The following is a 27,865-nucleotide window of genomic DNA, read 5'->3' as shown; positions in this document are numbered from 1 at the left end:
ATAAGTAGTGATATTATTATCGTTGTTAACTTCATTTCTAGCAATCTGCAGTCCAGTCCATCGTTGAAACGTAGATTTAGTGCTTCCGTATGGAAATACGTAGTCGAAACTTTTTATCGCACTATGCGTGAAAAATCGCGACCGCACTAATCCGTATGACTACGCCAATTATAATTTTCAGCGTTCGAAAATTATTTTTTAAAATTTTATCAACACAAAAATTATTTTTATGTTATTGAATGAATACAATTAATATCACAAGCGAACTAACAATATTCATAACATTTAAGAATGTTACTGCACAAATACAATAATAGTGACGGAAACGTGTTTTGGGACGTGCATAGACAAGATATTTAGATACCCAATGCACTAGTCGTTTTTAACCCCATCCGTCTAGCCGCGCAGTCTCCTTATTTAATAGCCAGACCTCGTACAAGAAAAAAATTATGAAACACAGTTAAAAATATTTATTACATATATATATACATTAATATTTTAAGCTACAATATTCCATGGTTTGAAAGTTCCTGGCTTCGGCTCTGGAATCTGTAAATAAACATGCGATGAATTCGTCAAATCTATACTAAGCTGGAATTTGTGGAACCTATGAACTGAACACTACACCAACACTGTCTGGTAAACTATGAAGACGATAAAAGACGTCAAACGGTGTAATTGAGAGTGTTGGTATAGTGTATTCAGCCCTGATTTAAAAAAAAACAAATAAATTGAATATTATTAAGTATATAATACCTTCGAGGTAATATTATCATGACAGGCCATTCTAATTTTTGCCGAAGTAACAGGTGCGTCTAGTCTAAAATATCCAGTAACATTATTTTCTGCTCTGGCTGCTTTTATTGCATCTTTAATAGCGAACATTACCGAACTTGCTAGGAACAAAGGTGGTTCTCCAACTGCCTAAAACAACAAAATATATGCACAGAGTGCTCAAGATATTCTCACGCCAAACGCAAACTTACAAAATATGAGCTAGCGCTTTATGAATTTGATGCTCTAAGTTTTTTAAGCTTATCAACAAACTTCGTACTATGGTCTATGTAGTCAATGTAGGTAGTATTTTTTTGAGATATTTGAAAATAGTTATTTATGCAACAAGTGAGTAAAGTAATAGTTAAAGTAAAAGATACTTTATTCAAAAAATTAAAATTAGTTTTTCTAGGTAATAAGCTAACGTTGCTCCAGGAAATCTCGAGGAGTATTAGAGTTTAACTTTTGTTCCTCTACTGGATTTTATCTACAACAACATATGTTCTCGATTAAATTCTAGCTTAATGAAGTTTTGGTCCTAGGTGCATTATCTGGTTAGTGCGAAAGAACTACTGAACTAATCGAAGATCATCGGCAGTGGTAATAAACCTAACAACATGATAAGATTTAAAGAAAAATTTGCTCTTTGAAATAACCACTTTCTATTTGAGAAAGAAAAGAAATTTAAACTGTCTGAAGATGTTTTATAGATTTTGAATTGAATTGTGTAAGTGGCAAATTGTTTCTATAAATCTAACCATGCAGTTACTTTCAGTTGGTGTAGCTACGATAGAAAGGACCTTCTTGCTTGTTAAATATACATTTTAATACGAAAACACTAATATCTATACTAATTACCTTGGAGGAATAAACAGCTCTTGGATTAGAAACTCCTTTCAATAAAGAAACATTAAATTCATTTGGAATATCACCAAATCCAGGGATCTTATATGTACCGGGACCTCGTGTTATAGTTTCTCCTCTAGGAGTATACAACAACTCTTCAAGAACGAATAATCCATAGCCTTGCATAAATGCCCCTTCAACTTGCCCTATGTCAATTGCTGGATTCAAACTTTCTCCTGAAAATAAATATTTATATTGAAAAAAATTGAGGAAATATCAAAAAAAGTATCTTCTACCTAAATCCATAACAATATCTGTTCTTAATACTTGGTGATCACCGGTGAGTGTATCAATTTCAACTTCGGAACAAGCTGCACCAAAGGTGAAGTAATTGTATAACCTTCCTTCGCCAGTTTGGAAGTTGTGACCTATATCTGGAGTTTTATAAAAACCCGTCGATGCTAAACTCACTTTATCCAAATAGGCAGTTTTTATCCATTCTTCCCAAGTTGCGTTGGGCTTCGCTTCTTTATACGGCTTCAATCGTTTATTCAAAATATCACAAGCATTCTAAAAATAAATATTTTATTTCACGAAAACAACTCAAATAATTGTTAAATGTCTTACTATGATTGCCATTCCGTTTAAATCCGATCCAGTACTAGCAGCCGTAGCGGACGTATTGGGTACTTTATCGGTAGCTGTTTCACTAATGTGAATTTTTTCAACTGGAATCCCCAAAGCTCTACTCGCTACTTGGATCATTTTCGTGTGTAACCCTTGTCCCATTTCAACACCTCCATGTGACAAAAGAACCGACCCATCTTTGTAAATTAGGACTAAGGCTCCCGATTGATTCAAGAAGGAAACTCCAAATGCAATTCCGAATTTCGTAGGGATAACGCTAAGGCCTCGTTTTTTATATTTATTTAATCTAAAATTGATATCATAAAATAGACACAAAGGCTCGTAATATTTAATAGTATTCCGAACCATTTTTCATAAACACCACAGAGGAAGCATTGAGACAAGCTTATCCATTGCAGTTGTCAGATATTTGTATTTTTTCGCATTTTATAGATAAACCAAACAATTTGGTAGTATCGCTTTTGTACCAGGCTTTGCGTGCAAATTTGAGAACTAGAAGCACGTTGGACTCATGACTAATGTTTTTAAACGAGGCTAGTAAGAAATGATTGAATATTTCTTTGCGTTAAAATCGTTTAAGAATGTGAATTGTACCATATCCAGTGATTGCAATTTCGTATTGCAATCTGAATCAAGTTTTCACACCGTTAAAACATCTAGGCCACTTTCCAATAATAACCAAAGTATTTTAATATTTACTTAGATTTTGTCCACAAAATTATAAGTACTCTAATGTAAAGTAGTTTCGTCGTCATTGTAAACGTCAATTGGATAAAATTCCGCTAAAAGATTCAGTGAATCTTCAGTCAACACCTTGATCCACTGATTTGCTTTCCCCTGATAATTAATATTCCATTTTCTGTCTATTATCTATACAATTTATTCTTTATAATTTTATACAAAAATATTTAATTTAGAATGAATATCACCCTTTCCAAAGAAAACGTTCAATTCTAAAATTGAGCTCCTAATAAATAGTATTAGCATCCATAGTTTGAGGCAGAAATCATTTTCAATAATTCTAAGGAATTTTCATGTACTTTTAATATTGAAATAGAATGTTTTTTGTATCTTCAAATACAAGACGTTTGTTTCTGCACTTGTATAATAAAGTTAACTAGTATTAACTAGACTACAAAGGTCTAGAGCAAGAATCTGTCCCTTACTGAGGTCTGGAATAAGAAACTGTCACTTACAGAGGTCTAGAGCAAAAAAATTGCACTTACAGAGGTTAAGAGTTAGAAACTGTCATTTACAAAAGTCTAGAGCAAGAAACTGTCACTTACTGAAGTCTAGAATGAGAAACTGTCATTTACAAAGTTCGAAATCAAGAAACTGTCACTTATAGAGGTCTAGAAATGAAAAATGACGTTCTCTAAATGTCTTTCACTCATAGAAGGTGTAGAAATAATGGAAGCAGACTATTTTTGTCTCTTATAGCTTTTTCTTACATATCCTATTTTCGATTATAAAATATGAAATTAGCAGAGTTTCAATTCATATTTTTTAATCGTGGGTGGAATATAGTCTGTTACTTGGTTAGAATGAAAAACGTTACATAATATACAAGGTGTGGGTTCGTAGAAAGTGGGCGGGGTGAGGTGTCAAGGTTATCGTTATGTTCGCCGCCTCAAAGCATATCAGTTGCCATGGAACACAGATATTTTGCTGCGAAAGCGTTTTACCAAACCGTAAGCTATGTAGCAACTGAGCGTCGTTTACCATTGAATGTTAATCGCAATTAACCAATGTAAATGTAAATTCAATACAGTTGTGGTTAACAAATTTTGAAAACATCGGTGTAATAATGAACAAAAGAGATACGTTCGAGCTCTTGAGAATATTGAATGCGTAAGGTTGCTGTAGGAAGAAGGCCATCGCATCGGCATAATGTCGGAATTTGCTGGGGTCTGTACGAAGGATCTTGAGGTCAGATTTGTACCATCATCCTTTCAAAAATCGAGTGGCTCAGACATTGAACTAAAACGATTTTGCTACCCAGCGGCAATTCTGCGTTGGTTGAAAAAAAGAGGAGTCGGTTCACAACCTCTGGATGCGTGACGGGGCACGTTTTCATCTTTCGGGATTTGAGAACAAACAAAACTTCAGGTACTGAAGTGATCAACATCCTCTCAACTAAACCAAGGTAACAGTTTGCTGTTCCATGTCTTTATGGGTAATCATAGATCCATTTTATTTCGAAAATGAAAGGAGACAGTTTGTTACGATAGACGCAGAGCGGTAATCGGATATATTAAAGCCATTCTTCATCCCTCAACTTCGTCAAAATGCAGTGAATGGTCAAACCTTATTTAAAACAAACGAAACCACAAGCCACACGTCCCGTGTGAACATGAATATTGTTAATGAAATTTCTCTGAATCGTATGATATCCCGAAACGGAGCGATACCATGGAATCCTCATTCACCCGACTTCACACCAGGGGATTTTTTCTTTTGTGGGGACCTCGCACAGTTGAAAAATCTAAGAAAAAATTTGATTGGAAATGTGATGGACAATTTCAGGAATCGCTCTCAAGATTGCATTAATCGGTAGTGCCGCCATCCGACCGAGATTATGTTTAAACGTTAAATACTTACAATTACGTTTCGTCTATGCTTTTTAATATACAATAAGATTATAATAATAAAATTTTGAAAAATGTATCCGTTTATTTTTCAAAAATGAAAGATTGAAAGCCGCACCCTGTACTATATCTTTTCCATACCAATTATACTCACCTATTGAATTCCTCAACTCTTTTCTTCCGATTATTATAATCTGAGGTACTTAAACATTCCTTCCAACATTTATCCAAGGTACAATTTTCAACTAATTGATTATAATGAGTGAGGTCACCTTGTTTGTACAAATTAATTTCACTTACAGAAGCAGGATCTTTATTTAGATACGTAGCAATGTGTTGTACCATCGTTTCGGCTAAATACATTCCCTGTGGGCCGCCGAAACCACGGAAAGCAGTATTTGAAGGTAAATTAGTTTTACATGGTGTACCTATTACTTTGCATGCTGGTATTTTGTACGCGTTATCGATATGAGTTATGGCTCTATCCATTACCTATAAAAAATATATTGGAGTACTTAGAGGCTTAAATTCACATAACTACTTACTGATGAGGAAAGATCTCGTGAATATCCAGCATTAGAATAAAGTTCTGCGTCACAACCAAGGATTTTACCATCGTTATCAAAAGCTACTTTATATTTATAATAGAAAGGATGTCTGGCACCTGTCATTACTATATCCTCGTCTCTATCTAACATGCATCTTAGCGGTCTATTTAATATTTTAGCAGCAACAGCTATCGGTATGACTAACATAGCAGCTTTAGATTCTTTACCTCCAAATCCACCACCCAAACGTTTCACCCTCGTTATAATTTTATTTTGGGGTATACCCAAAGCTTCACTAACTAATGTCTGAAACCATATTATGAATATATAATTAAAAATAAAATTGAATTATGAAACTAGTATACTCACTGATACTTCACTAGGATTTTGTGTTGATGAAAATATTTCTAATTCGTGGTCTTCTGCTTTGGGGATAACTATACAACTTTGTGTCTCAAAATAAAAGTGTTCTTGACCTCCCATTCTGCATTCTCCTTCTAGTACGTGAGGAGCTTCTTTGAATACTTTATCAACATCTCCTCTAATTATTATTGGCGAAGATTCGAAAAACGATTGTTGCTTAACCGCATCCTCAATACTGATTATCACTGGTTCTAATTCTTCGTAAATTACTTTCACTTTTTTCGCCGCCCTTTGAGCGATCGCTTGAGTATCGGCCACTACTAAACCTATTATTTGACCTACGGAAGTTACTTTTTCGGAGTAAAATATTTCTTCGTCATGGAAGATAGATCCCCATTTGAAACTTTTATCAACATCTTTGCCACTAAAGAATCCATGCACGCCTTCCATTGCCATTGCTTCTGATTCATCTATGCTTACAATTTTAGCGTGCGGTTTTGTACTTAATACGAAAGCACAATAAAGTTCTCCTTCAAACATAGGTATATCGTCATTGTACACTGCCTCGCCAGTCGCTTGTTTATAAGCTGACATGTGCACTATAGGTCTGTGCACAGCATCTGTTTTCTCTTGAGTTTCTGGTGCAACTCGGAAATATTGCGAACTTTTATAATCGTGACTAGAAAACCCAGAAGCTCCACTTAATTCTCTTTGATCTAATTCAATGTTTGGTAAACGTTTTCGGAGCTCACATGATATACTAAGAAAAGCCTTGAAGAATAGACTCATGGGTAATGATCTTCTATAAGATATCATGCCACCCGGTGCACCTGGATCTAAAGGTAAATCTTCTAGTAATGTTTCCAAAGCTAGATCTACTGTTGATTTATTCCATGGTAAACCTTTTAATTTAGCCTCCGTTTTCGGAGCTGATACAGTTTTGAACGACATACCGCCAATACCAAAACTTATTTCTTCTATTAGATTCGTATTTCGTTTAAAAGACACATTAACAGCTTCATTAACAATAGCTATGTCGTCTTCTCTGCGTCGAGCTTGTTTGTATGCTACAAAATACTGCCATTCGGTTGTGTAAGGTATTAATATCGAAAAAAGTATCTCATCTGGTTTAATAATACTTTTTCTATAACCTATAAAGAAGTTATTGTCCAACGTAACTTCCCTAATACCATTTTTATTACTGAGGAATTCTAAAGTTGCTTTGGCAGCCATCAGTACTGGAATCATATCTGATATCGGGCTGCCAGTCATTATATTACTACCTAAAGCACCGACACTGCGTATTTGTTTTCCTGCGAACCAATTCATCATTTCAACTACGCCTCTAAATATTCTTGTTTTATACTCCGGTTGCTCTTTAATTTGTTGTCTAAGGAACATTTCTGTATCGATCAACGTCGCGGAAGCTCCAACTTTAACACCTTTCGACGTTTGTTGTATTTGAACTAATTCTGGAATTTGTACTGGTTGAATTATAACAGGATATACCATTTGTTTGAATTTCATTTCTACACCAACTTCTGTATTACCCACCACTATCTTAGCATTAGGATATTTTTCTTTCAAATCCAAAAGTTGACTTAACATAATTGGTCTGTACCAAGTAACGTTGGTACCTTTGAAAATAACGTAGTCCTTATCGTATTTATCATATAGTTTGAGTTCAGGAGGAAATATTGGCTCCTGGGATGGATGATAAGGGGTGAACTCGCTGGATTGGAATAAAACTTCGTCTTCTTCTTTGTTGGTACCGTTTTGTAGTTTACAACATTTGTCCCCCATTCCACATACACCATTACCGTTAGTAATATTTAAACTGTGCCCGTTTTGCAGTATTCCCCATTTTTCCGTGAAAGTTTTAAAACCTAGAGCAAGATTTTATTAATTTTTTAGCAAATGATTGGAGTGTAAAAAATATCGACGAAGAATAATATCAATATTAAGGTGTTACAACCTAGAGACGAAATATACTAGTTCACATTACGATCTTAGTTCGGGTTTTATCTGTGTGTCAGCTTTGACAGGTTTCTACAGCAACAACGTCAAGCTCACAGAGGCCAGAAGCTCAATAAGTTCTTTTCAATAAATAGATACATAGTCCAGTAACCTTATACATCAGACCTTGCGTCAAATCCGGTAGTTCTGATTTTTTGTTCACTTTTTTATGATGTTGGCCCAATGAATAATCCAAGTTTTTGACCTCGACCGCTAAACGCAACCTTTTCAAAAATCGAAAAAACCGTCTCTGAGAACCCAACAGTTTCTGAGATAAAGCTATTCATATATTCATATATAAATTTTTAGCAATATTTTTTGTTCAGAGTGAAGTTGATCCTGTTTCTTCCAAAAAATACCTCCCCCCACCAAAATAAGCCGGTGGATTCTGAAGAGGTTTGAGGGATCAATAATCCCCCCTCATTACAATTTTATTTTTATCTTTCTAGCCCTGTTGTAGGTACTATCGAAGACATAATATGTCTGTACTTTTTATGAAGGGGTGTTAAACAAGAAATTGAAAAGAAAATTCAAGTTAAATATTCAAGAAAAAAATAATTTCAGTAAAATATGAGAATAGATTTAATTCAAGAAAATGACAATTCTAAGGGTATTTTTTTTGGAAGAAACAGGATCAAAATTCGCTCAGAACAAAAAAATATAGCTAAAAATTGACAAGTTTGAAAAAATTTATATATTCTAAATAGCTTTATCTCAAAAGCTGTTGGGTCTGCAAAGACGGTTTTGGTCTCAAATTGTAGCAAATTTAGTCTACTTACAAAATGTATTTCATAGGTATTATAAAAAAACTAGTCCTTTAGGGTTAAAATTGCCAAAAACTGAAGTAGAGTCTAAAATTTCACGGATTTTTCGATTTTTGATAAGGTTGGATTCAGCGCTCGAGGTCACAAACTTGGATTATTCATTGGGCCAACATCATAAACTTCTTCTTCTTCTTCTTCTTCTTACGTTAGGACTAGGTCCTGTATTTTCATCAAGGGTTTGCCAGGAGTAGTTGGGATGCTGAGAACCAGCTTTCATACCACCTTATAGGTGGTCGTCCAGGAGGTCGAGTTGTGTCTGGTTTCTTTTCCTTTGCAATTTTTGCTAACCGTTCATTTGGCTTCTGTCAATAAGGTCTCTCCATTCTCTTCTGCGGCTCCTTGCCCATCTTACTACATCCTTAATATCGCACATGTCCCTTATTTCTTCATTTTTCTTCCGATCGAGTAACGTATGTCCTGTTATTGATCTCAGAGTCCGCATTTCTGTTGTTCTTAGGAGCCGTTTAGTGGTTGTGTTCTCCGCTCTAGTTTCTATTGCATATCATAAACAAATGAGAAAAAAATCACAAAACTACCGGATTTGACGCAAGGTAACCGCACCTTTCAGACAACAAGGTTACTGGACTAACAATCAAAATAAGATGGACGGTGACAAAATAAAGATGAGAATAAACTAGAAATATGGGAAAGAAGAATCGTCAGGCAAATATATGGCAGTGCAAAAATGGCAGAAGATGAAGTACAAACTGAGAATTGATTATGATATACCAGAACCTAACATAATACAAATAGTTAAAGCACAAAGGATGAAAAAGAAAAAGGCGCCCAAAGAAAATGCGAATACAAGAAGTTAAGAGGGATATAGATAAGGTGAAAAGGATAGAGTAGTAAGAAGTGGTAATAGACCGAAAGAAGTAGTGAAAAATATTGAAGAAGATTGAAGCCAAGACCTGTAGAGCTACCGTATGATGATACTGCTTCAAAGTCTACGCCAATGTTGATTATATGAATAACATGTCAATTTACCTTCGATAATTGGTCTGTAACCAGTACATCTACAAAGATTTCCTTGAAAAGCAACTTCCATTTGTTTCATCGACGGTTTTGGCGAATTCCTTAATAAAGTGTACATCGACATAACTATACCAGGTGTACAAAAACCACATTGTGAACCGTGCGCTTTGGCGATCCTTTCTTGTACAGGATGTAATTTAGTTTTTGTCGAACCTATGCCTTCCACAGTAGTGACAGCAAGTCCGTGCATTGCACACACTGGAGCCAAACAAGCATTAACTGGAAGATGTCTAGCAATGAATTAAGAAAATTACATTATATATAATTATAAAGTTCTTATTAATACAAACAAATACATTTGGAATGAAGATAGTTTTTCCTCAAATGACAGCAATGTACCACCTATAATCATTTTAATAAATGGTTGTTTGCAAATATAGCAATTATGAAACAATTTATATGCAACATGCCGTTCAACCAATTATGTTTTACTTCAAATCTTCATAGACTTATTCAGTAGTCACTTCTGATTTATTTTAACGTTCAAATTTTCAAAAAAATGAGTTTGTTATCGACCTACTCCATTCGAAGAATTCAATAAAATCTCAGCGTCGATTCTAAAACGTCCTCTATCTACATTCTACAACGCTTACCTAAAGTTAAAATCAAAGTAAATTTGTAATGATATTATTATTATATTTGCTGGTAAGTTCTAATATCTTTTTATCTTTAATTTTTGCATATAATGCTCACAAAATTCCAATTATCTTCTATAATTTTTTTTCATTTTAAGCAAATTTTGAATGCCTATATCCGTGAAAAAAAACAAAAAGAATAAAGGCTTGTTCTTTCCTTTCCTAGGAGTGACATGAAAGATAATTAAAATTTTGCTAGCACTATATATAAAAAGCGAATATAGATCACACACTAATTTACTAAAATTTAATTTTAGGTAGACTTTGCAAAAGGTAGATAGGGGACGTTTCAAAACAACAAATTATTTTCTCAAAAACAAAAAGCAGAAATGAATATATTATCAAAGTAAAATTGAAAATATATGAAGAAGAACGTAACATGCCGATTTGAATGTTACAACTGGACGTAGTTAAGCAGAAAACGTCCAACTCAAAAATTATAAAAAATGAGTTTTTGCCTTAACAAACTTTAAAAATGTCGTTTTGATAAATTGCAGAAATCGTCCGAGTCAAATCAAATGTTTTTGTAACGATATTCTGTAAAATTCTAATCCACATAATTACAAAATGAGATTTTCATGTTCACAATAAGTCCAAGTGGTTTGGATGTATTCTGTCAGAACAAATTTGGTTATGATTTTCTACCACAATAAATTGTTGAAACATCTTAAGTGGGCTGGATTCATTTTACCAATTAAATTACTGTAAAAAATTCTACTGTAATTTTTTCGATGAAATCGTCCAAGACGGTTGGACGTTTTCTTCTTTACAATTTTACGCATAACTTTTATAATATTTCGGAAAGAATCCAAACCTCTTGGATGAATTCGATGTTTTCACATTAGGATGTAAGTCAGCTAGAAATCAGCATAATATCACGTTCCCGTATTAGTGCGAAATAGTTAATTAAAAGTTAATGCCGAAATGCAGTCCGTGGAGATGGGTCACAAGTTTTGAGGTAATTCTATTATCTTCATTTCGTTTTTATAGTTGTTTATTGTTTACTTATTTTCATCAGAGTGTTTGAAGTTGAAATAAACATTTTTTACTGTTATAGAAATCTCCCTTATCGGATCTCACGAAGAATTATGACACTGACGATAGGGGCCAAATAATAATGTATTTAGATGAACAAACTGGATGTTTCAAGTTTCTTAGATTTTTGTTTCGATTTAGTACAATAAAATATTTCAAAAATTCAATTTTTTTATTTGCCTGAAATGTGCCAACCATATTTTGCCAAAATGTTTACTTACTTAATATTAACTCACAAATTTGTAAATTATTTCAAAATTTTTGGCATTTAAAGTAAATTATCATGTTATAATACAATTACAGAAAATCAATGTGACATTTAATTTAATTATTTAAGGTTTAAAGGGCACATCAATAAATTTTAAGTTCAAATTATCAAAATTTATCATTTGTGGGTTGAACGTCTTCTGCTTAACTACGTCCAACTTTCATCTTTTAGTTTCTCTATGATTTAAATTAGTACTGGGTAAACGATGCTGAACAATAAAACATTTTTCTTTTAGTAAACATGGCACATTTGTTACATGAAATCCTAGAAGAAATTTAGATGATTAGAAAATGAGTAAATTTGTGCAATCGAAGTTAGCAGCAAAACATCGAGCGTTTGTGCTGGACTGTCACAGCCAACTGCACAATACCAAAATTCCAAGGAAGAAGTGTTTTTAGCTTATTTTAAAAATTATTGTCAACTTTTTAGTTTGATGTGCTTTCAAAGCGTGTTTTTTAGTTTTTTTTTTAAACTATATTACTTAATTTCTTAATTCATCACCCTCTTATAATGACCTCGCTGCTTATATACCTACATCTCGTCGAAACTTGTGCCAAGCTATAACGGTTTAGTTCATGAGGTTGTCATAGTGATAAATTTCCAACACAGAGGTCGGAAGTTCGAAGGAAATTTTCATTAAATCGACCACTTGCTCTTAATCCAAAAAAAAAGTTACACATACAGGTGAATCTAATATAAGCGTGCTCATAAGGGAACCTCGTCAATTTTGTTTTTATCTTATTGTCAATGACTGTCTGAAATGTCGTACACTATCTGATACGTTTTAAAAATATCGGTTGGGTTTTTTTTAAAGAAAACGTTTCGATATAATTTGCCACACTGGAAAGTATCCAACGACCCAACAATTTCATTTCTGAACAGGAGTTTACTTTATTTAGCCATATAAAAAAATGTATATTATGTTCGCCAATTGAAGCGAGCTTCACTCGAGCGTGAAATTTTACTCGTTTCGGTTTTCAAGGATGAGTTTAGGCGATACAATGAGAATCTTTGTTTTCATTAATTAAATTATCAGACTACTGAAACCTATTAACTATAATATCACGAGACCGAGTTAAACATAATATTTCCTCTTTATCCTTCTTAAATGCTATAATTGATGTAAAAATGGCTTAAAATGAATTGTCACGTTAGAATCGATTTAATTACAAAGCTAACATAATTATTTAAAGGATACATAATTTTATTGCTGTTTCGATCTATTTTGGACACCATCACAGTACAGGCTCCACATCCTCCTTCGCCACAACCAAGTTTCGTACCACATAATCTTACTATTTATATGTTAAGGATAAGTATCGTGATTAATCTGAAAAGCTGTTCAGTAGATTCTGTAAAAAGGATACACTTAGTCCTCAAGTAATACAACAAAGTCCATTCTGGATCCACTTGATCATCCTGAATCTAAAAGATTGAAAAATAATTTCATTTATTGTTTTTTGTTAATTCACTGAAGAGTTGATTATTATTTTCAGTCTTTAAAGAGCATAGCTTGGTTATTAAATTGCATGTAAAGGCTTCAGAAATTCAAATGCATCAAAGAATCAATTCTTCTTTATCAGAAAATATGTTAATGGTATATGTTGTTTATTACAAAGTACTTGAAACTAAAGGCACTACTAAAGCGCAGATCTGATAGTAAAACATCAAAAAAATTGAACAAATTCATCCATTCATTCGTGAAGCTACTGATAATCAACATTGATTGACAAGTGGCGCTTATTTTCATCCCTCGATAAATATGGGGGTTGATTACAGTGGCAGAAAATTATATAGATAAATCATTAGCAAACGAAATGGATGTTGCAGATAAAATTCTGCGAGCAGTGTCGCCAACGTGTTCTGGGGCTTCGGTGGAATCAGAAGCATTATGGGAGGAACCAGGATATCCCCAATCTGTTTAAGAAAAATCGTAAACTATAATATTACTTCAAATTTTTCTAACCATCACAAATAAAAAGAATTACTGCAAATAATTTAAAATGAATTTTAAATTTCAAAATATGTTGCGTTGTGGGGATCGTGGGGAAAACATTGTAAATAACTCGCTGTAAAGTGATGAACACACTCTTGTGAATTCATTCCCATTCCCACTCGTGTGTTAAATCTCAGTTTCCGTGCTCATTATGTAATACACTATAAACAATTAGATATAAATAAACAATTTTTGGTTAAAAATTATTATCTATTAGGACTACCCCACATAAAAAAAGAGTCACTCAGATTTATGGGTTGGTTGTCAAGAAGAAAAATGCTTCATCTTATGTCATTTCGAAGTTACTTATTCAGACTTCAAGATCCTGACGTCAAACTTTTTTAAATCATTCAAAACAACGTTAGAAAGTCAAAAGATAAAAATTCAATGATAAGGTATTTTAAAAAAATAATGATTAGGTACTTAAAACCAGAAACATAAATTGAAACAGTACCAAATCAATATACCTGCATATTGTACACGTAGAAATATCAGCACGGTAGTTTTTTCACTTTTTTGCAACATTATAAACAGAATTACATTCGGAGGCATGCACAAAGAGATAATAATTTATCATAGCATTCAATTTCATGCCTCCGACTGCAATTCTTTTTATAATGTTACAAAAAAGTGAAAAAACTACCGTGCTTATATTTCTAAGTGTACAATATGCAGGTACATTGGTTTGGTACTGTTTCAATTTATGTTTCTGGTTTTAAGTACCTAATCATTATTTTTTTAAAATACCTTATCATTGAATTTTCATCTTGTTTCAGTCTTTTCAGTTGATTTTTAATTGTAGTTATCCATGCAGGCGGATTTTTTGTTTTTTTTTAATTATTATTTTATTTATGTCTTTTTAGTTAAGATTACGTAACCGGATTAATTCCTTTAATGTGTTTATGTCATGTGGTTGATTAAGCAATTTGTTAGAGTCAAGAGAACTAATAGCAAGTCCGGAGAGAGTCTTCACTCTGCTCAAAGCAACGTAAGCTTGACCTTTTGCAAATAAGTTTCTACTTAAATCTACAACTGTTCGGTCTAAAGTTGTGCCCTGTAACTTACGCACCGTCACTGCCCAGCATAAAATTAAGGGAAGCATTCGTCGCTCGATCTTGCCTTTACCACGTAAAGTATCAAATTCTGTAGCACAAGGCTCTATCCGGACTCCAATACCAGGTCGGATCCCTGTTATATTTGGGTCATCGAACTCCACAAATACTGCTTGTGGTAGTTCTCCCGGCTCCAACTGTTCTCTGCGTAGTGCTGGTCAATCTATTCGTCGGATAACACCCATAGCACCGTTAACCAGCCCATGGTTAACATTGATGTTCCGTCTTAGTAAGGCTCGAGAGCTTACACCTAATTTGAGTTGGTCTGGTATACCACCTGTTTTATTGGGATCTTCAGGTAAGTATTCCTCTCGTGGTTTTTGACCATATGTTTTACAGCACTAACGGTATATACTTTTGTGAGCTTTTCTAACTTTTCTGTCATAGTCGCGTTACAAGCATCAACCAGTCTAGTTGTTGGGAAAATTCTGACAGCTTCTCCATCGTCAAATGGCCCTATCAACGGTACTCTGCGGTTTACTATGATAGATAACTGCTGTATTGTAAGTTCTTCAACGCGAAGACTGTTTGATATGTCCACAAAAGTTGTATCTCCAGCTTGCCTCATATTTTGGGGCAACTCACAAAAACTGAATAAATTTCAAAGATTAATTTCAGCAGATAACCTTTCTGGCTGACGAAAGCAATAAGTTCCCCGAGAAACCTTAGACACTGGAGGCAACTGCATAAGATCTCCAAAAAGTAAAACATTAACTTCGCCGCATATAGCTTCATTTTCTTTATATTGTTGTAGCCGCAAATATACATTTCGGAGACTTAAATATGGCACCATAGATATTTATTGTTCCATTTAATATTAAAACTGCAAGTTATATACATGTTTACAATCAGCGTTTAAAATCCTTCATTTTGATACCCAACTCGATATGCTTGGTGGTAAAAAATTTTTTTTTACCTCACAACATGGCGTCCAAAATCCGCCATGTTGGTTTTTTTTTAAATGTCTCCTATCTAAGAACACTTGGGCTAATGAAACGAATCTAACGATATCTCAAATGTGAACTATAGATGGGGTATAAAAAATATATCTGGGGAAGGAGAAGACATCCAACAACAATTAATATCAAAAGACAAAATTGAAGCAACAATGCACAAGATGAAAAATAGGAAATCACCAGGGCTGGATAACATTAATAACGAGCTTCTTAAATATGGTGGCAATGAATTAATAGACCAAATGCACGTCATGTTCAACAAGATATACGACCAGAGAAAAGTACCAGAGGAATGGAAAGTAAGCATAACGATCCCCGTCTTTAAAAAGGGGAAAAGAAAGATCCAAATAATTATAGAGGGATCAGCCTCCTAAGCACGACTTCAAACAAAAATTATTGCAGAAGAAATCTCAAGTAGCGGCATGAGCGAAGAACAACAGGGATTTAGACAAAATAGATCAACCATAGACGCTATATTCATCTTAAGACAGATTGCCGAAAAGGCCATAGAGTACAATAAAACCGCGTTTATGTGCTTCATAGACTTAACAAAAGCATTTGACAGAGTGAGATTACATGACGTCATTGAGCTACTAAAAAAACGAGGCGTAAACCAAAGGACAATAGACATCATTAGGGACATGAACAACGGAAATAGCACATATGTAAGAGTAAACAACGAACTCTCCAGTAAAATGCCAGTATCAACAGGGATCAGACAAGGAGATAGTCTCAGCCCAATACTCTTTAACATTATAATGGACGAAATCATAAAAGAAGTCAAAACGGCAGGCAGATGATACAGAATGGGAAAACATGAGTTTAAGATAGTTTGCTACGCTGATGACGCGGTTGTGATATCCGAAGATGAGGATAATCTGCAAAAACTGCTACACAGATTTGAAACAGTTGCAGGAAAAATTCAATATGATCATATCGAAACAAAAGACACAATCCTTGACAATAGCGAGAGAACCAAGAAGATGCAAACTGGCAATTTATAATAAAAGTGTAGAACAGGTTATGTCTTTTAAATATTTAGGGGTTAACATCACGAGCAATAGGAACTTGAAACAAGAAGTCAAAACGCAAACAACAGCAGCATCTAGGATATCAGGATTCCTTCGAACCGTGATATGGAGGAATAAATTTTTAAGTATCGAAAGCAAAACACGGATATATAAAACTTGTGTCAGACCAGTAATGACATACGCCATAGAAACGAGGGCGGAGACTGCAACTACTAAGCGGATTCTCAGAACGACCGAGATGAAGACATTACGCTCAATCACAGGGAAAACACTAAGAGACAGAATAAGGAGCAATGAAATTAGAAGAATGTGTGACGTTCCGGATATAGTGAGATGGGCCAGAACTAAAAGAAGAGCATGGAGAGATCATGTCAATAGAATGAACAACGATCGACTGGCGAAAATCGCAAAGGAAGAGAGACCCAATACAAGTAGACCGCCTGGAAGACCACCAAAGCGCTGGTATGAGAGCTGGTCCTCGCAGTCACAACTTAGGCTGCCTCTTTGAAAACACAAGACATAGTCTTAAAATAAGAAGAAGAAGGGGTATAAAAAACAATAGTGGCAACAAAAAAGAAGAAAGTTATCGCTCATCCGCCTTTATTGTAGTATCATATTTATGTTACCGGTAATTATAAAAAAAATTATAGAGTTAACTAGCATATTATCATGTTTCGAACAGACTAGATTCTTCGTTATCAAACATAATTTATATTTTTAAGTAATGTTTTCAATGGAAAAATTTACTTATTTATACTTATACTTGTTTATATATACAATTGATTTAAGATATAATTCATTATCATACAGTAATTGTACAACAACAATGTATGCTTTCAATTCAATATTTTTTGTTATAAAAATGTTCTTATACTGAACCGATTAAAATTATAGAATGAAAGATTGATTGACCCTGAATCGGAGGCGGTTTATCGTTGAGAAAAACTAATCACACGCCCTGGGGGCGTAAGGTTACAAAGGGGCACGCGCAATGTTTACTACTAATTATTAAATGAAAGTTTGGAAAAAAAACTAATCGGAGGGAACTATGTCGCCTAAATATAGTGAGTTAGAATTTTTATAGATGATATTTGAAACATAATGGTTTTGTTGCTGATGATATAATATTGATTTAGGATATATTAGTATATTTATAAAACCATCAATTATTTTGTAAAATTCGCTTTCTTTTTTATCTTTATTTTCATTTCACATATAAATATCGTAAAATACGAAATACAACAACATGTTTATGTTTTTAAAAATTAGCTTACATCGATGTTAATAGAGATGAAAATGTATAAAACATACACTACTGGTCAAAAGTTTTTGCCCACCACAGCGCCCGCTCCAGGGTCGGCTGACCAGGACATTTGTCTGGGGCGGCAAATCTAAAGGACGACTTTTTGGTCGTTATTAACATAAAATATTGATTATTAGTTAATCAAATGGGAAAGAATTAGCGGAGGAAGTTTTCGGCAGATTCTAAGCTTTTGGGAAAAAAAGCAAACATAAAGTTAATACTGAAATTAATAACAACTAAATTTTGCCCCAAACCTTAGTTTCGCTTTAAGAATATTGCTTACTATACCAGTAACTGTAGTAACTGTAGTAAGTTTCTCTAAATTGAAATTAATAAAGAACTTCTTACGATCCACTACCACGCAAAATCGTCTTAACAATTTGGCTATTGAACATGAAATAACTGATCTAATTAACATGAAAAAAATAATCAAAATGTTTGTACACATTATAGTTATTTATGCAACAAATGAGTAAAGTAATTTTGTATCGAGTAGGTCGGTTTGACCGGCAATTCCTACGAGTGAAAAAAAAGTTACTTTACTCACGAGTTTCATACAAAAATGTTTCTACGTTCGTAGACTCAAGAAATTCGCCCAAACTCTTATCAATTTTTATTTTGTAATAGTAATATTAAAAGAACAACAATGAACATTATTAATTTGAAGTGAAGAAGACATTACTATTGGTCGATTTATTTCGGACAAAACTCTACAATTGTCGATATGCATAATTTTAATTCATTACGACAGCTTGACATAAAGCAAAACAACAATTCGCAAGTACAATTTTTTTTAATTGCAAGAAAATAGTAGACAAATTATAGACTTTTGTATCGTAAATCATCGAGTTTCATTAATTTCTTAAACTGTAATAAATTACACATAGATGCCGATGTACTTCTTCTTTTTTAGAGGTTAAAAACGCATCAGCTGCCTGGGCTATTCGACCTAAATATCGAGGTAAGTATTTGTAGTTTACGGCTAATTCTACATTTGCTAAAAGCGTAAAAACGATCATAATAATAACTATGTGCGCAATATATTACATCTGACTGCAGTATTATTTCTAATCTTCTTAATTCTTATTGCAATTTTGAAACAAGTATAATATTTGTAAGAATACAACAGATACAATGTTTATTTTCCTACTTGGAGCTTAAAATGAATTGTTATTTGTTAAATAACATGTGAATTAGTTTATCAGATTACATTTTGTATTTATGAGCTGCGCTTTGTGACATCCGCGTTAGTAAAAATAAATATTTGTTAATAACTATGTTCAAAGTATTCGATATAATTAGAATAAAATAAATATGTTAATTACGAAAATAAAAATATATAAAAGTCGAAATTAAACTTTGACGTAAATCAGATCACGCTGTTTTTACAGGCAAATATTTTGATGTCTTCTTGTAACACAAAAATATTGTTTCTAAATCGTCTAGATTTTAGGTCTGTTCTAATTTAAAATTAGTTTATTTATTTTGAAAGAAAAGTAAAAATTTGACCCGAAACGATTTAGAAATATAAACTTATCAAAAGCTATAAGAAATAAAAGGAATTAGAAAAAATATTTTTAGTTCTTCTTAATTTCTTATGATACCATACGAAAATTTTCTTTCTTAACACATTTTTTAAGATAACTGAGAAGCAAAAGAAGATATAATATTCAAGATTTTTAGTTAAAAAATGTATTTGTGGGGTTTGTCAGAAATTTTATTGGCATTCAAAAAATTCAATAGGGAATGACTAATACTACTAGGTATTATTTTTTATCTTACTTGAAGGAGTGTAAGGGTAAGTTTTAAACATACGCTAATAAGAGGGTTGTTTTTTTAAGTGAAACAAAAACGAATAAGTTTAAAACAAAATTTTTATTTACAAAATATTCGCCCTTAAGGCCTATATATTTTTGCATACGCTCAAATCAATTCTGGACATTTGTGAAAAGTAGCTTAGAACCAGTAATAGAAAAATCATTCAAAACATCAGTCTAGCAGTTCCGTATGATTGAAAATTTGACAATTAGAAGTTTTGAGATTGACTGGTCGATGTGTTTGTTTCTAGTTTCTATTATTGTACCAATACATAAGTTGTGAAGCTGGTCCTGTCCAGTTATAAAGGAATTCTAAAATTTGGAGAACTCGAGGTACGTTTAATATACTTTTCATAAGCCGAGGAATTCGTTTGAGGTTTGTTTTAATATATGTTTTTACCATACCAACACACCAGGGGGTTTTTGGTTGTTGTTTTTCAGCTAATTCCCATGAAGATCTTGTTATTTATTTGTTTTTGTTTGTTCACTTTTTAGAATTCGAGAAATGTCGTTTTTGCTATATATATCGAGCTTATTTAGCGGCAGAGTTCCCAACTTAGGAGTTTTCCTTTCCTTTTCCCCCTAAATTTAATGGGAAAAGATGTGGGAAGGGATGTTTCTAGGGGTATCAAAGTTGCATAATATCGATTGAAATGTTTATGGTTCGTTCCAGGCTGCAACGGAATGGTGGATCATGCACGACATTTCAGCCCTCCGAAAAAATGTTGAAATTATTTATTGTCAAAATTTCACAAAATCAGATTCTGAGGAAAATGATTTCTTACTTAAAGTTTTCGATAATTTGCGAATAAAGAATTTTAAAAAAATGATGTTGCCAAATGAAATTATTTATTGATTGTTTGAAATTTTTTATTATTTTGTTATTTTCATGTTATTTATTTAAATATATTTAATTATTCATTTCATAAATAATAGAATTTTTAAGAGAGAGAGTTCATAGTAATTGTGAGGATTTTAGGAGTTTTCGATTGGAATGATGATGAATTTTTGAGAGTTGGGACACTGTTTAGCAGAGTAGAGAGTCATAGTGAAAAGAATGGAATAAGAAAGTAGTCAGTGAATTTAAATAAGAAAAACATTACAATATTCATAATGAAAACTCTGCTCTTTTATTAACAAAGAATTAACTAGCAGTGAATAGTGTATAGTAATGAATAGTAAACTTATAATTTGAATTGAAATTTTTCGATAATAATAATCAAAAACTCGTAAAATCAATACAATTGAAAGTTTGATAATGAATATCTTTTGAACACTTAATTTAATCGCCAAAACATGAGATACCATTGTTATGAGGCAGTTAATTTCCTACAAAAATTTGTATTGTACATTTTATAATTGCCATTTATTGTTATAAAATTCATAAGCAAAAATGAAATTTATCTTAAATAATCGGAAGGTGAGGTTTCCGGAAAAAATTTCGGAGAGCGTTGAATTTCCTACGAAAAAAAGAATATTTTTCTGTTCAAACTGTTATAGTTAAATAGTTAAACAAAAACTAGTAAAAGTTGACGATGTAACCAAAGATGTTTTTTGACTAAAATTGTATCACATTCATAAAATCGGTGACAACAAGGGACATGCTGTAGTATGAATATTAACCCTTCGCCGGCACTACGCCGTCCGTAGGACGGCAGACAGGTATTTTGGTTATTATTAGGAAATGGAAATTTCCGATAACCTTTTGGGTTAAAGTTATTCTACCTGCAATTCATCCCCTGCAATAAAAGAGTAAAAGTGATTCTTAATCGTTCAATGAACAGTGAACGATAAGCATTGAAGTGAAAGTTGTCAACTGCCATTGTGTGTAGCTTTGATTTCATCTATGCATAATAATGATGAAATCGACAAAGACACCAAGAAACCAGAAATGATTATGGATTATAATACCACCAAAGGAGGAGTTAATACTGTCGACAAATTATGCTCCAGTTAGTCGGCGAAAAAAGTAACATGAAGATGGCCGATGGTGATTTTTTATCACATAATGAACATAACTGGGATCAACACGCAGATATTGTTTACTTCAGGATTACCATCAGAAGCTCCTGATCGAAGAATTATCTTTCTTAAAAATCTAGCTCAAGATCTGACGAAAGAACAATTGAATGCCAGGTCAGATATAAAAAATCTTCCCATTGATGTGAAAGCTTTTCTAAGCCTTCGTTTTCTGAAAAGATCTATTGAAGACGTCGAAGAGACGGCTACACCTCTTCAGATGCAGTGCCTACAGAAAAGCGGCTAAGAGGTTGCTGTAAACAATGCAAATCAAGAAAATCAAACACGACAAAATCGTATGAAAAGTGTTCAGCGTTTGTGTGTGGAAAACATTCCAAAATAATATGTGAACATTGCTTGCACACCATGGAAGGTTTTAGCGAAGGTAGTTCATAATACATTTTGTAATAATATTGTGTGATAAAAATATAATTATATTTTGAATAAATCAATTTAATTTTTTTGTTAATATATACTTTTTGTAATATATTGTCTAATAAAATTATCATCATATTTTAAATAAATTGTTTTAATTTTTGTTGTTAGTTTATACTTTTTTCACCTATAAATGAACAATATTATAATGATAGCAAATAAAATCATCCCTAGGAGTGAATTGCTAAGTGATATAGAACAAGATTTGTACGCCGTCCAGAATACGGTTAGCGCCTGGTGGTGTTGCAAAACCCTTAGCGCCTGACGAAAAGTTAAAAAATTAAATAACCGTCAATATTAAGTCACAAATTTAATATAGATGTTACTGTATCAACAATAAAACTTAAATATTAACTTTTAAATACAAATAAAAATCAAGGAAAATTACTAAAATTTCAAATATCATACCTGTTACTTAACCTAATTAAAAGATAAAAGGATTCTTCTAAAACATTCTTTTTATTTCAAAATATTTTATATTTAGTTAAAAGTTGTAAATCAAGATATATAAGTTAATCCATGAAAATTAGTATAATTCAAATATAACAATAACCTTAAACTTATATAAAGGAAAATGTTTTTTGGTAGGTTGATTTGGTGGACTGTCGTAAACCAATCAATCCTCAAACCACCTATTTTATAGACGTTTCATATAGATGGCACAAAGTTGGAGCGTTTTTGTATTTCAATTTCAGAGCCCTAGATGGATCTGCTAACTTAACTATATATCAAGATGGCGAATTTGAGACAAAATTGGATTATTTAAGGTTTTTAAGGTTGGTAGACATTGAGCACTCATGACATCATGACAAACGTTCAAGACGAAGTAAGCGTTCAATAAATGTTGTTTATAACATTGGGAATCTATTAATGTGATGCATTTGTTCCCACATCCTCATTAGGACTTGAAATGTTGTAATAGATGGCTGCCAACTATAAATAATATTAAATTAACTGCAAGGGATGTACTATGAAGTTAGGAAATTTATCAAAATTGGATTCAATTACTTGATAAGTAATAGCTGTTTTTGTATGCAATATTTTCTTACTTTATTAATAAATACACACCGGTATGTTTAGATTATTATTAAAATTTAAGGATTATCTTTCAAAAGTCGCTTTGTGTACATTTAACTTACGAGTTACAAAATAACAATAAATTAAATATTTCTCCCTCTCTACAACTAATAAATTTTTAAATTTATTTTTTATAATAGTTCTCAAAATTTTGTGGTATTATATCTTGAAATTTTGCCATTTCGAGAAATATTATAAACAAAAACATTTGAAAATTCATTAGTTCTGAGATAGCAGTATGAACTGAACTACCTTCAAATAATTCAAATTACGCGCCATTTTCCTTACAACAGATGCTCTACATATTTATTACACCTACCGAGGAGTATTCGACCCAAAAAGCACAATATGCCCTGTTTGGCTATTTTTACCCGACTGCCAGAAAGGGTTATGTTTTTAACGCGTATCTTGTATATATGTAATATTCTTTATTACCTTCTATCTCCACAACCTCTAAACGGATTTTCACATTTGTGGTATCGTTAGATTCGTTTCATTAGCCCAAGTGTTCTTAGATAGGAGACATTTTTACCACCAAGCATATCGAGTTGGGTATCAAAATGAAGGATTTTAAACGCTGATTGTAAATATGTATATAACTTGCAGTTTTAATATTAAATGGAACAATAAATAATAGACGAAATATCTATGGTGCCATATTTAAGTCTCCGAAATGTATATTTGCGGCTACAACAATATAAAGAAAATGAAGCTATATGCGGCGAAGTTAATGTTTTACTTTTTGGAGATCTTATGCAGTTGCCTCCAGTGTCTAAGGTTTCTCGGGGAACTTATTGTTTTCGTCAGCCAGAAAGGTTATCTGCTGAAATTAATCTTTGAAATTTATTCAGTTTTTGTGAGTTGCCCCAAAATATGAGGCAAGCTGGTGATACAACTTTTGTGGACATATTAAACAGTGTTCGCGTTGGAGAACTTACAATACAGCAGTTATCTATCATAGAAAACCGCAGAGTACCGTTGATAGGGCCATTAGACGAAAGCTAGAAAAGCTCACAAAAGTATACACCGTTACTGCTGTAGACATCTACATATGGTCAAAAACCATACATATGGTCAAAAACCATACATATGGTCAAAAACCACGAGAGGAATACTTACCTGAAGATCCCAATAAAACAGGTGGTATACCAAACCAACTCAAATTAGGTGTAGGCTCTCGAGCCATGCTAAGACGGAACATCAATGTTAACCATGGGCTGGTTAACGGTGCTATGGGTGTTATCCGACGAATAGATTGGTCAGCACTACGCAGAGAACAGTTGGAGCCGGGGAGAACTGCCACAAGCAGTATTTGTGGAGTTCGATGACCCAAATATAACAGGGAACCGACCTGGTATTGGAGTCCGGATAGAGCCTTGTGCTACAGAATTTGATACTTTACGTGGTAAAGGCAAGATCGAGCGACGAATGCTTCCCTTAATTTTATGCTGGGCAGTGACGGTGCGTAAGTTACAGGGCACAACTTTATACCGAGCAGTTGTAGATTTAAGTAGAAACTTATTTGCAAAAGGTCAAGCTTACGTTGTTTTGAGTAGAGTGAAGACTCTCTCCGGACTTGCTATTAGTTCTCTTGACTCTAACAAATTGCTTAATCAACCACATGACATAAACACATTCAAGGAATTAATCCGGTTACGTAATCTTAACTAAAAAGACATAAATTATTCTGTTTATAATGTTGCAAAAAGTGAAAAAACTACCGTGCTGATATTTCTAAGTGTACAATATGCAAATACATTGGTTTGATACTGTTTCAATTTATTTTTAAGTACCTAATCATTATTTTTTTAAAATACCTTATCATTGAATTTTCATCTTGTTTCAGTCTTTTCAGTTGATTTTTAATTGTAGTTATCCATGCAGGCGGGTTTTTTGTTTTTTTTTTTAATTATTATTTTATTACATAATTTCATCAGTTCTGTTATATTAAAATATTTTTTGAAATGTCTAATAAGTTGTTAATTGGAGACAGGAATAGAAAACCCAAGAGTGATATTGAACTTTACCATTATATTAATTTTTCCTACTAGTTCTTGAGAAACGTTCACAACCGATGCAGATAATTTACTCTCTGGGAAAGAACTGATATCGAAACTTTAAATATCTGCGTGAAATTAGGAAAAAAGAATATTTATTATTTAGATAAGACCTAGATTAAAACATAGGATCAGAAGAAGGTTTTTTCGTGGTTTTCAATAAATATTGGCGATTTCCATCACGGCATGAATACGAAGGTTTCTAAAGAAGTGAATAAATATAATCCTGCTTAAGATTACGCGTTACAAATTTGGAACAAAAATACTAAAATGCGTATTTTATCAAACATTACGGTTATGCAACTATTCCTTTGAAAGTAAAGTTGAATAGCATTGCGTCATTTGTTTACAAAACATTGAAATAACTTATCTAATGATGTTCTATTTAATCGAAGTAATTGATGAACAATAACGTTAGAAAATCCAAAAATTTATAAAACGATTTTATAGGTCAATGAACTTTACGTTTACCTTATTAAAAACATCATTTTAAATAGTAGTTGGTGGTTTGGTTATACCCCATTTAGTGAATTCTTTCATAATTTATTTAATTTCGTTCGAATTTATAACCTCTTTTCACTTTTTTAATAAATTAACTAGCCTACGAGTGAAGTAGGTTGTACACATGGCACATTCATTCCAAATCGAACTGCAGGTTCCTTGAACTGGAAACTGGAATGGTCTACAAGTGGTTGTAACACCGGCAAAGAAGAAGAAGAACTAGTCTACATTTGATCTATCCATACCAATTTAAAGAAAAGAGATTTTATGCATCAAAACTATTCGAAAAACATAGTGACGTGTCGAAAAGATGGTATAAAAAGATACAGATGAAACTTGGTTGAATAACAAGCGTGCTGTCCAAAAATTATGCAAGATTCGTTTATACAGATAGGAGTTTCGTAGATAATATTAGTTTTTATATATGAAAATGATTACACCTCGTTTTAAATATGTTTTCTTATTAAGACTAGTTATAATTCTATGTAGAGTACAATTGTGTATTGTTAAGGCATTTAAGGAAACAAAAGTTCATAGTAGCAGCCAGGAAATTTGTGAAAATGACAGGGAAAATACAGTTAATGAGATAAGAGCAAAATATTGGTTTCATCGTTTTAATAATCGAGAATAAGATAATTATTTCGGATATACAGATATCACAAAAGCAAAATAGCACTAATAAAAAAATTCCGACAAGAAGAATGTTATATAAAATAAAAAATGATACATGTTATAACTAATTATCATATTAAACAAACCGTGAAAATAAAGATATCAATTATTTAACCCCATTTACAATTATCAAATCATTTTTGTAAACATAAATTTGAAATAAGTCACATGAGATATAACACATTATCTAAATATTTTTTAAGTCTTAAAAACGTCGAAAAAACTATAATCACACTCGAAAAATTTCATAATTCTGATGCTGTTTACATAATACAAAAATTACAATATTTTGCATATTTGGGAAAATGTTAAGAACCTATGAATACGTGTAAATAAAAAGAAAATTTGTGGAAACCACATGATTAAAAAAACCTCTTGTGTTCTTACTCTGTCTACATACTCAAATTTTCTCTTTCTATCTTGTGTTTTCCGGTTGAATAAACCATATTCATCAATTTCACTAAAAAATAGAATTTGCTTATGGCTAGAAGCCATTATTCTCCAAATAAAATTTCTGTTTTTCAATAATTTATTGTGGAACCAAGTAAATTCTCTTAGCATTTAAGCATTTAACAAACATAAAGAAATACGATCAAAAACGTGAATGATCTGATACAAAATTTTGATATTTTGAAATATTTTTTCTATATTGGGTTAGCCCTTCTCCTAAATCCGTCACTGATTTTATTAATAATCGATATCGAAAACCACAGCTATACAAACTTCTTGTTCAATATGTAGAATACTAATTTTTCATAAAATTATGAGAGGTATCGAGACAAGACATTTTTTAATTTATTTATCTGCTAATTGATAAAGACAAATAATATTTTTTAATTATTTGCCACTCTATAAAAATAGAAAATCGAAATGATAAAAAAATAAACAATGTTGTCATATATCTAAATTGGAGCTATACACTATTTTGAGATTATTTTAAAAAAATATTCTTTTAAAATTACAAATCTGTATATCAAATAAGGACAATTATTATTAAAAATTTATATAATTTATTTTTGACGCTAACTTGATAGGAAAATTTAAATGCTCACCCGCTTTCCATTAACAAAAAAAACTAAAGAACTAGAAACGGTTCCCTCCTGGTATTGCACCATCTCTCAAAAATACTTCAAAAGATCATATATTTCACTCTTCCGTCTTTATGAATGAACTCAACCGATTTGTTCGAAGCAATTGTTTCATATCGTTCACGTGACCTTCCATAACACCGTCTTATTATATTTAACAACTTATTCAAAAATAAATATTTAGTTGATAAAAGATATCTCAAAATAGTCCATTATTTGTA

At 32.4% G+C, this 27,865-nt stretch overlaps 1 protein-coding gene across 1 annotated transcript; it reads right to left on the bottom strand.

The window, feature by feature from the left end:
• Positions 1-455: 455 nt before the first annotated feature.
• On the bottom strand, positions 456-27,787 carry LOC130900595 (xanthine dehydrogenase). Its single transcript, XM_057811297.1, has 12 exons — positions 27,609-27,787; positions 12,948-13,005; positions 12,779-12,875; positions 9,595-9,872; positions 5,774-7,653; positions 5,402-5,710; positions 5,011-5,348; positions 2,248-2,554; positions 1,917-2,190; positions 1,633-1,856; positions 757-924; positions 456-549 (listed from the first exon to the last, which is right to left on the bottom strand). The coding sequence occupies exons 1-12, from the start codon at positions 27,669-27,671 to the stop codon at positions 499-501; spliced, it is 4,047 nt and encodes a 1,348-aa protein (XP_057667280.1). The 5' UTR covers positions 27,672-27,787; the 3' UTR covers positions 456-498.
• Between the last annotated feature and the right edge of the window lie 78 nt (positions 27,788-27,865).

Source organism: Diorhabda carinulata, chromosome X, assembly GCF_026250575.1.
Source record: "Diorhabda carinulata isolate Delta chromosome X, icDioCari1.1, whole genome shotgun sequence".
Taxonomy (NCBI): Eukaryota; Metazoa; Arthropoda; class Insecta; order Coleoptera; family Chrysomelidae; genus Diorhabda; species Diorhabda carinulata.
This window is presented reverse-complemented; position numbering and strand designations above follow the sequence as displayed.

Excerpts from the sequence above, each read along its gene's own strand:
- LOC130900595 (XM_057811297.1), bottom strand. The coding sequence starts at position 27,671 with ATGGTGCAATACCAGGAGGGAACCGTTTCTAGTTCTTTAGTTTTTTTT. Across the intron at positions 9,873-12,778 it reads CGAAACAGCAATAAAATTAT|ACATCTTCCAGTTAATGCTT; the intron begins GTATCCTTTAAA and ends ATTCATTGCTAG. Across the intron at positions 7,654-9,594 it reads TTACAGACCAATTATCGAAG|GTTTTAAAACTTTCACGGAA; the intron begins GTAAATTGACAT and ends ATCTTGCTCTAG.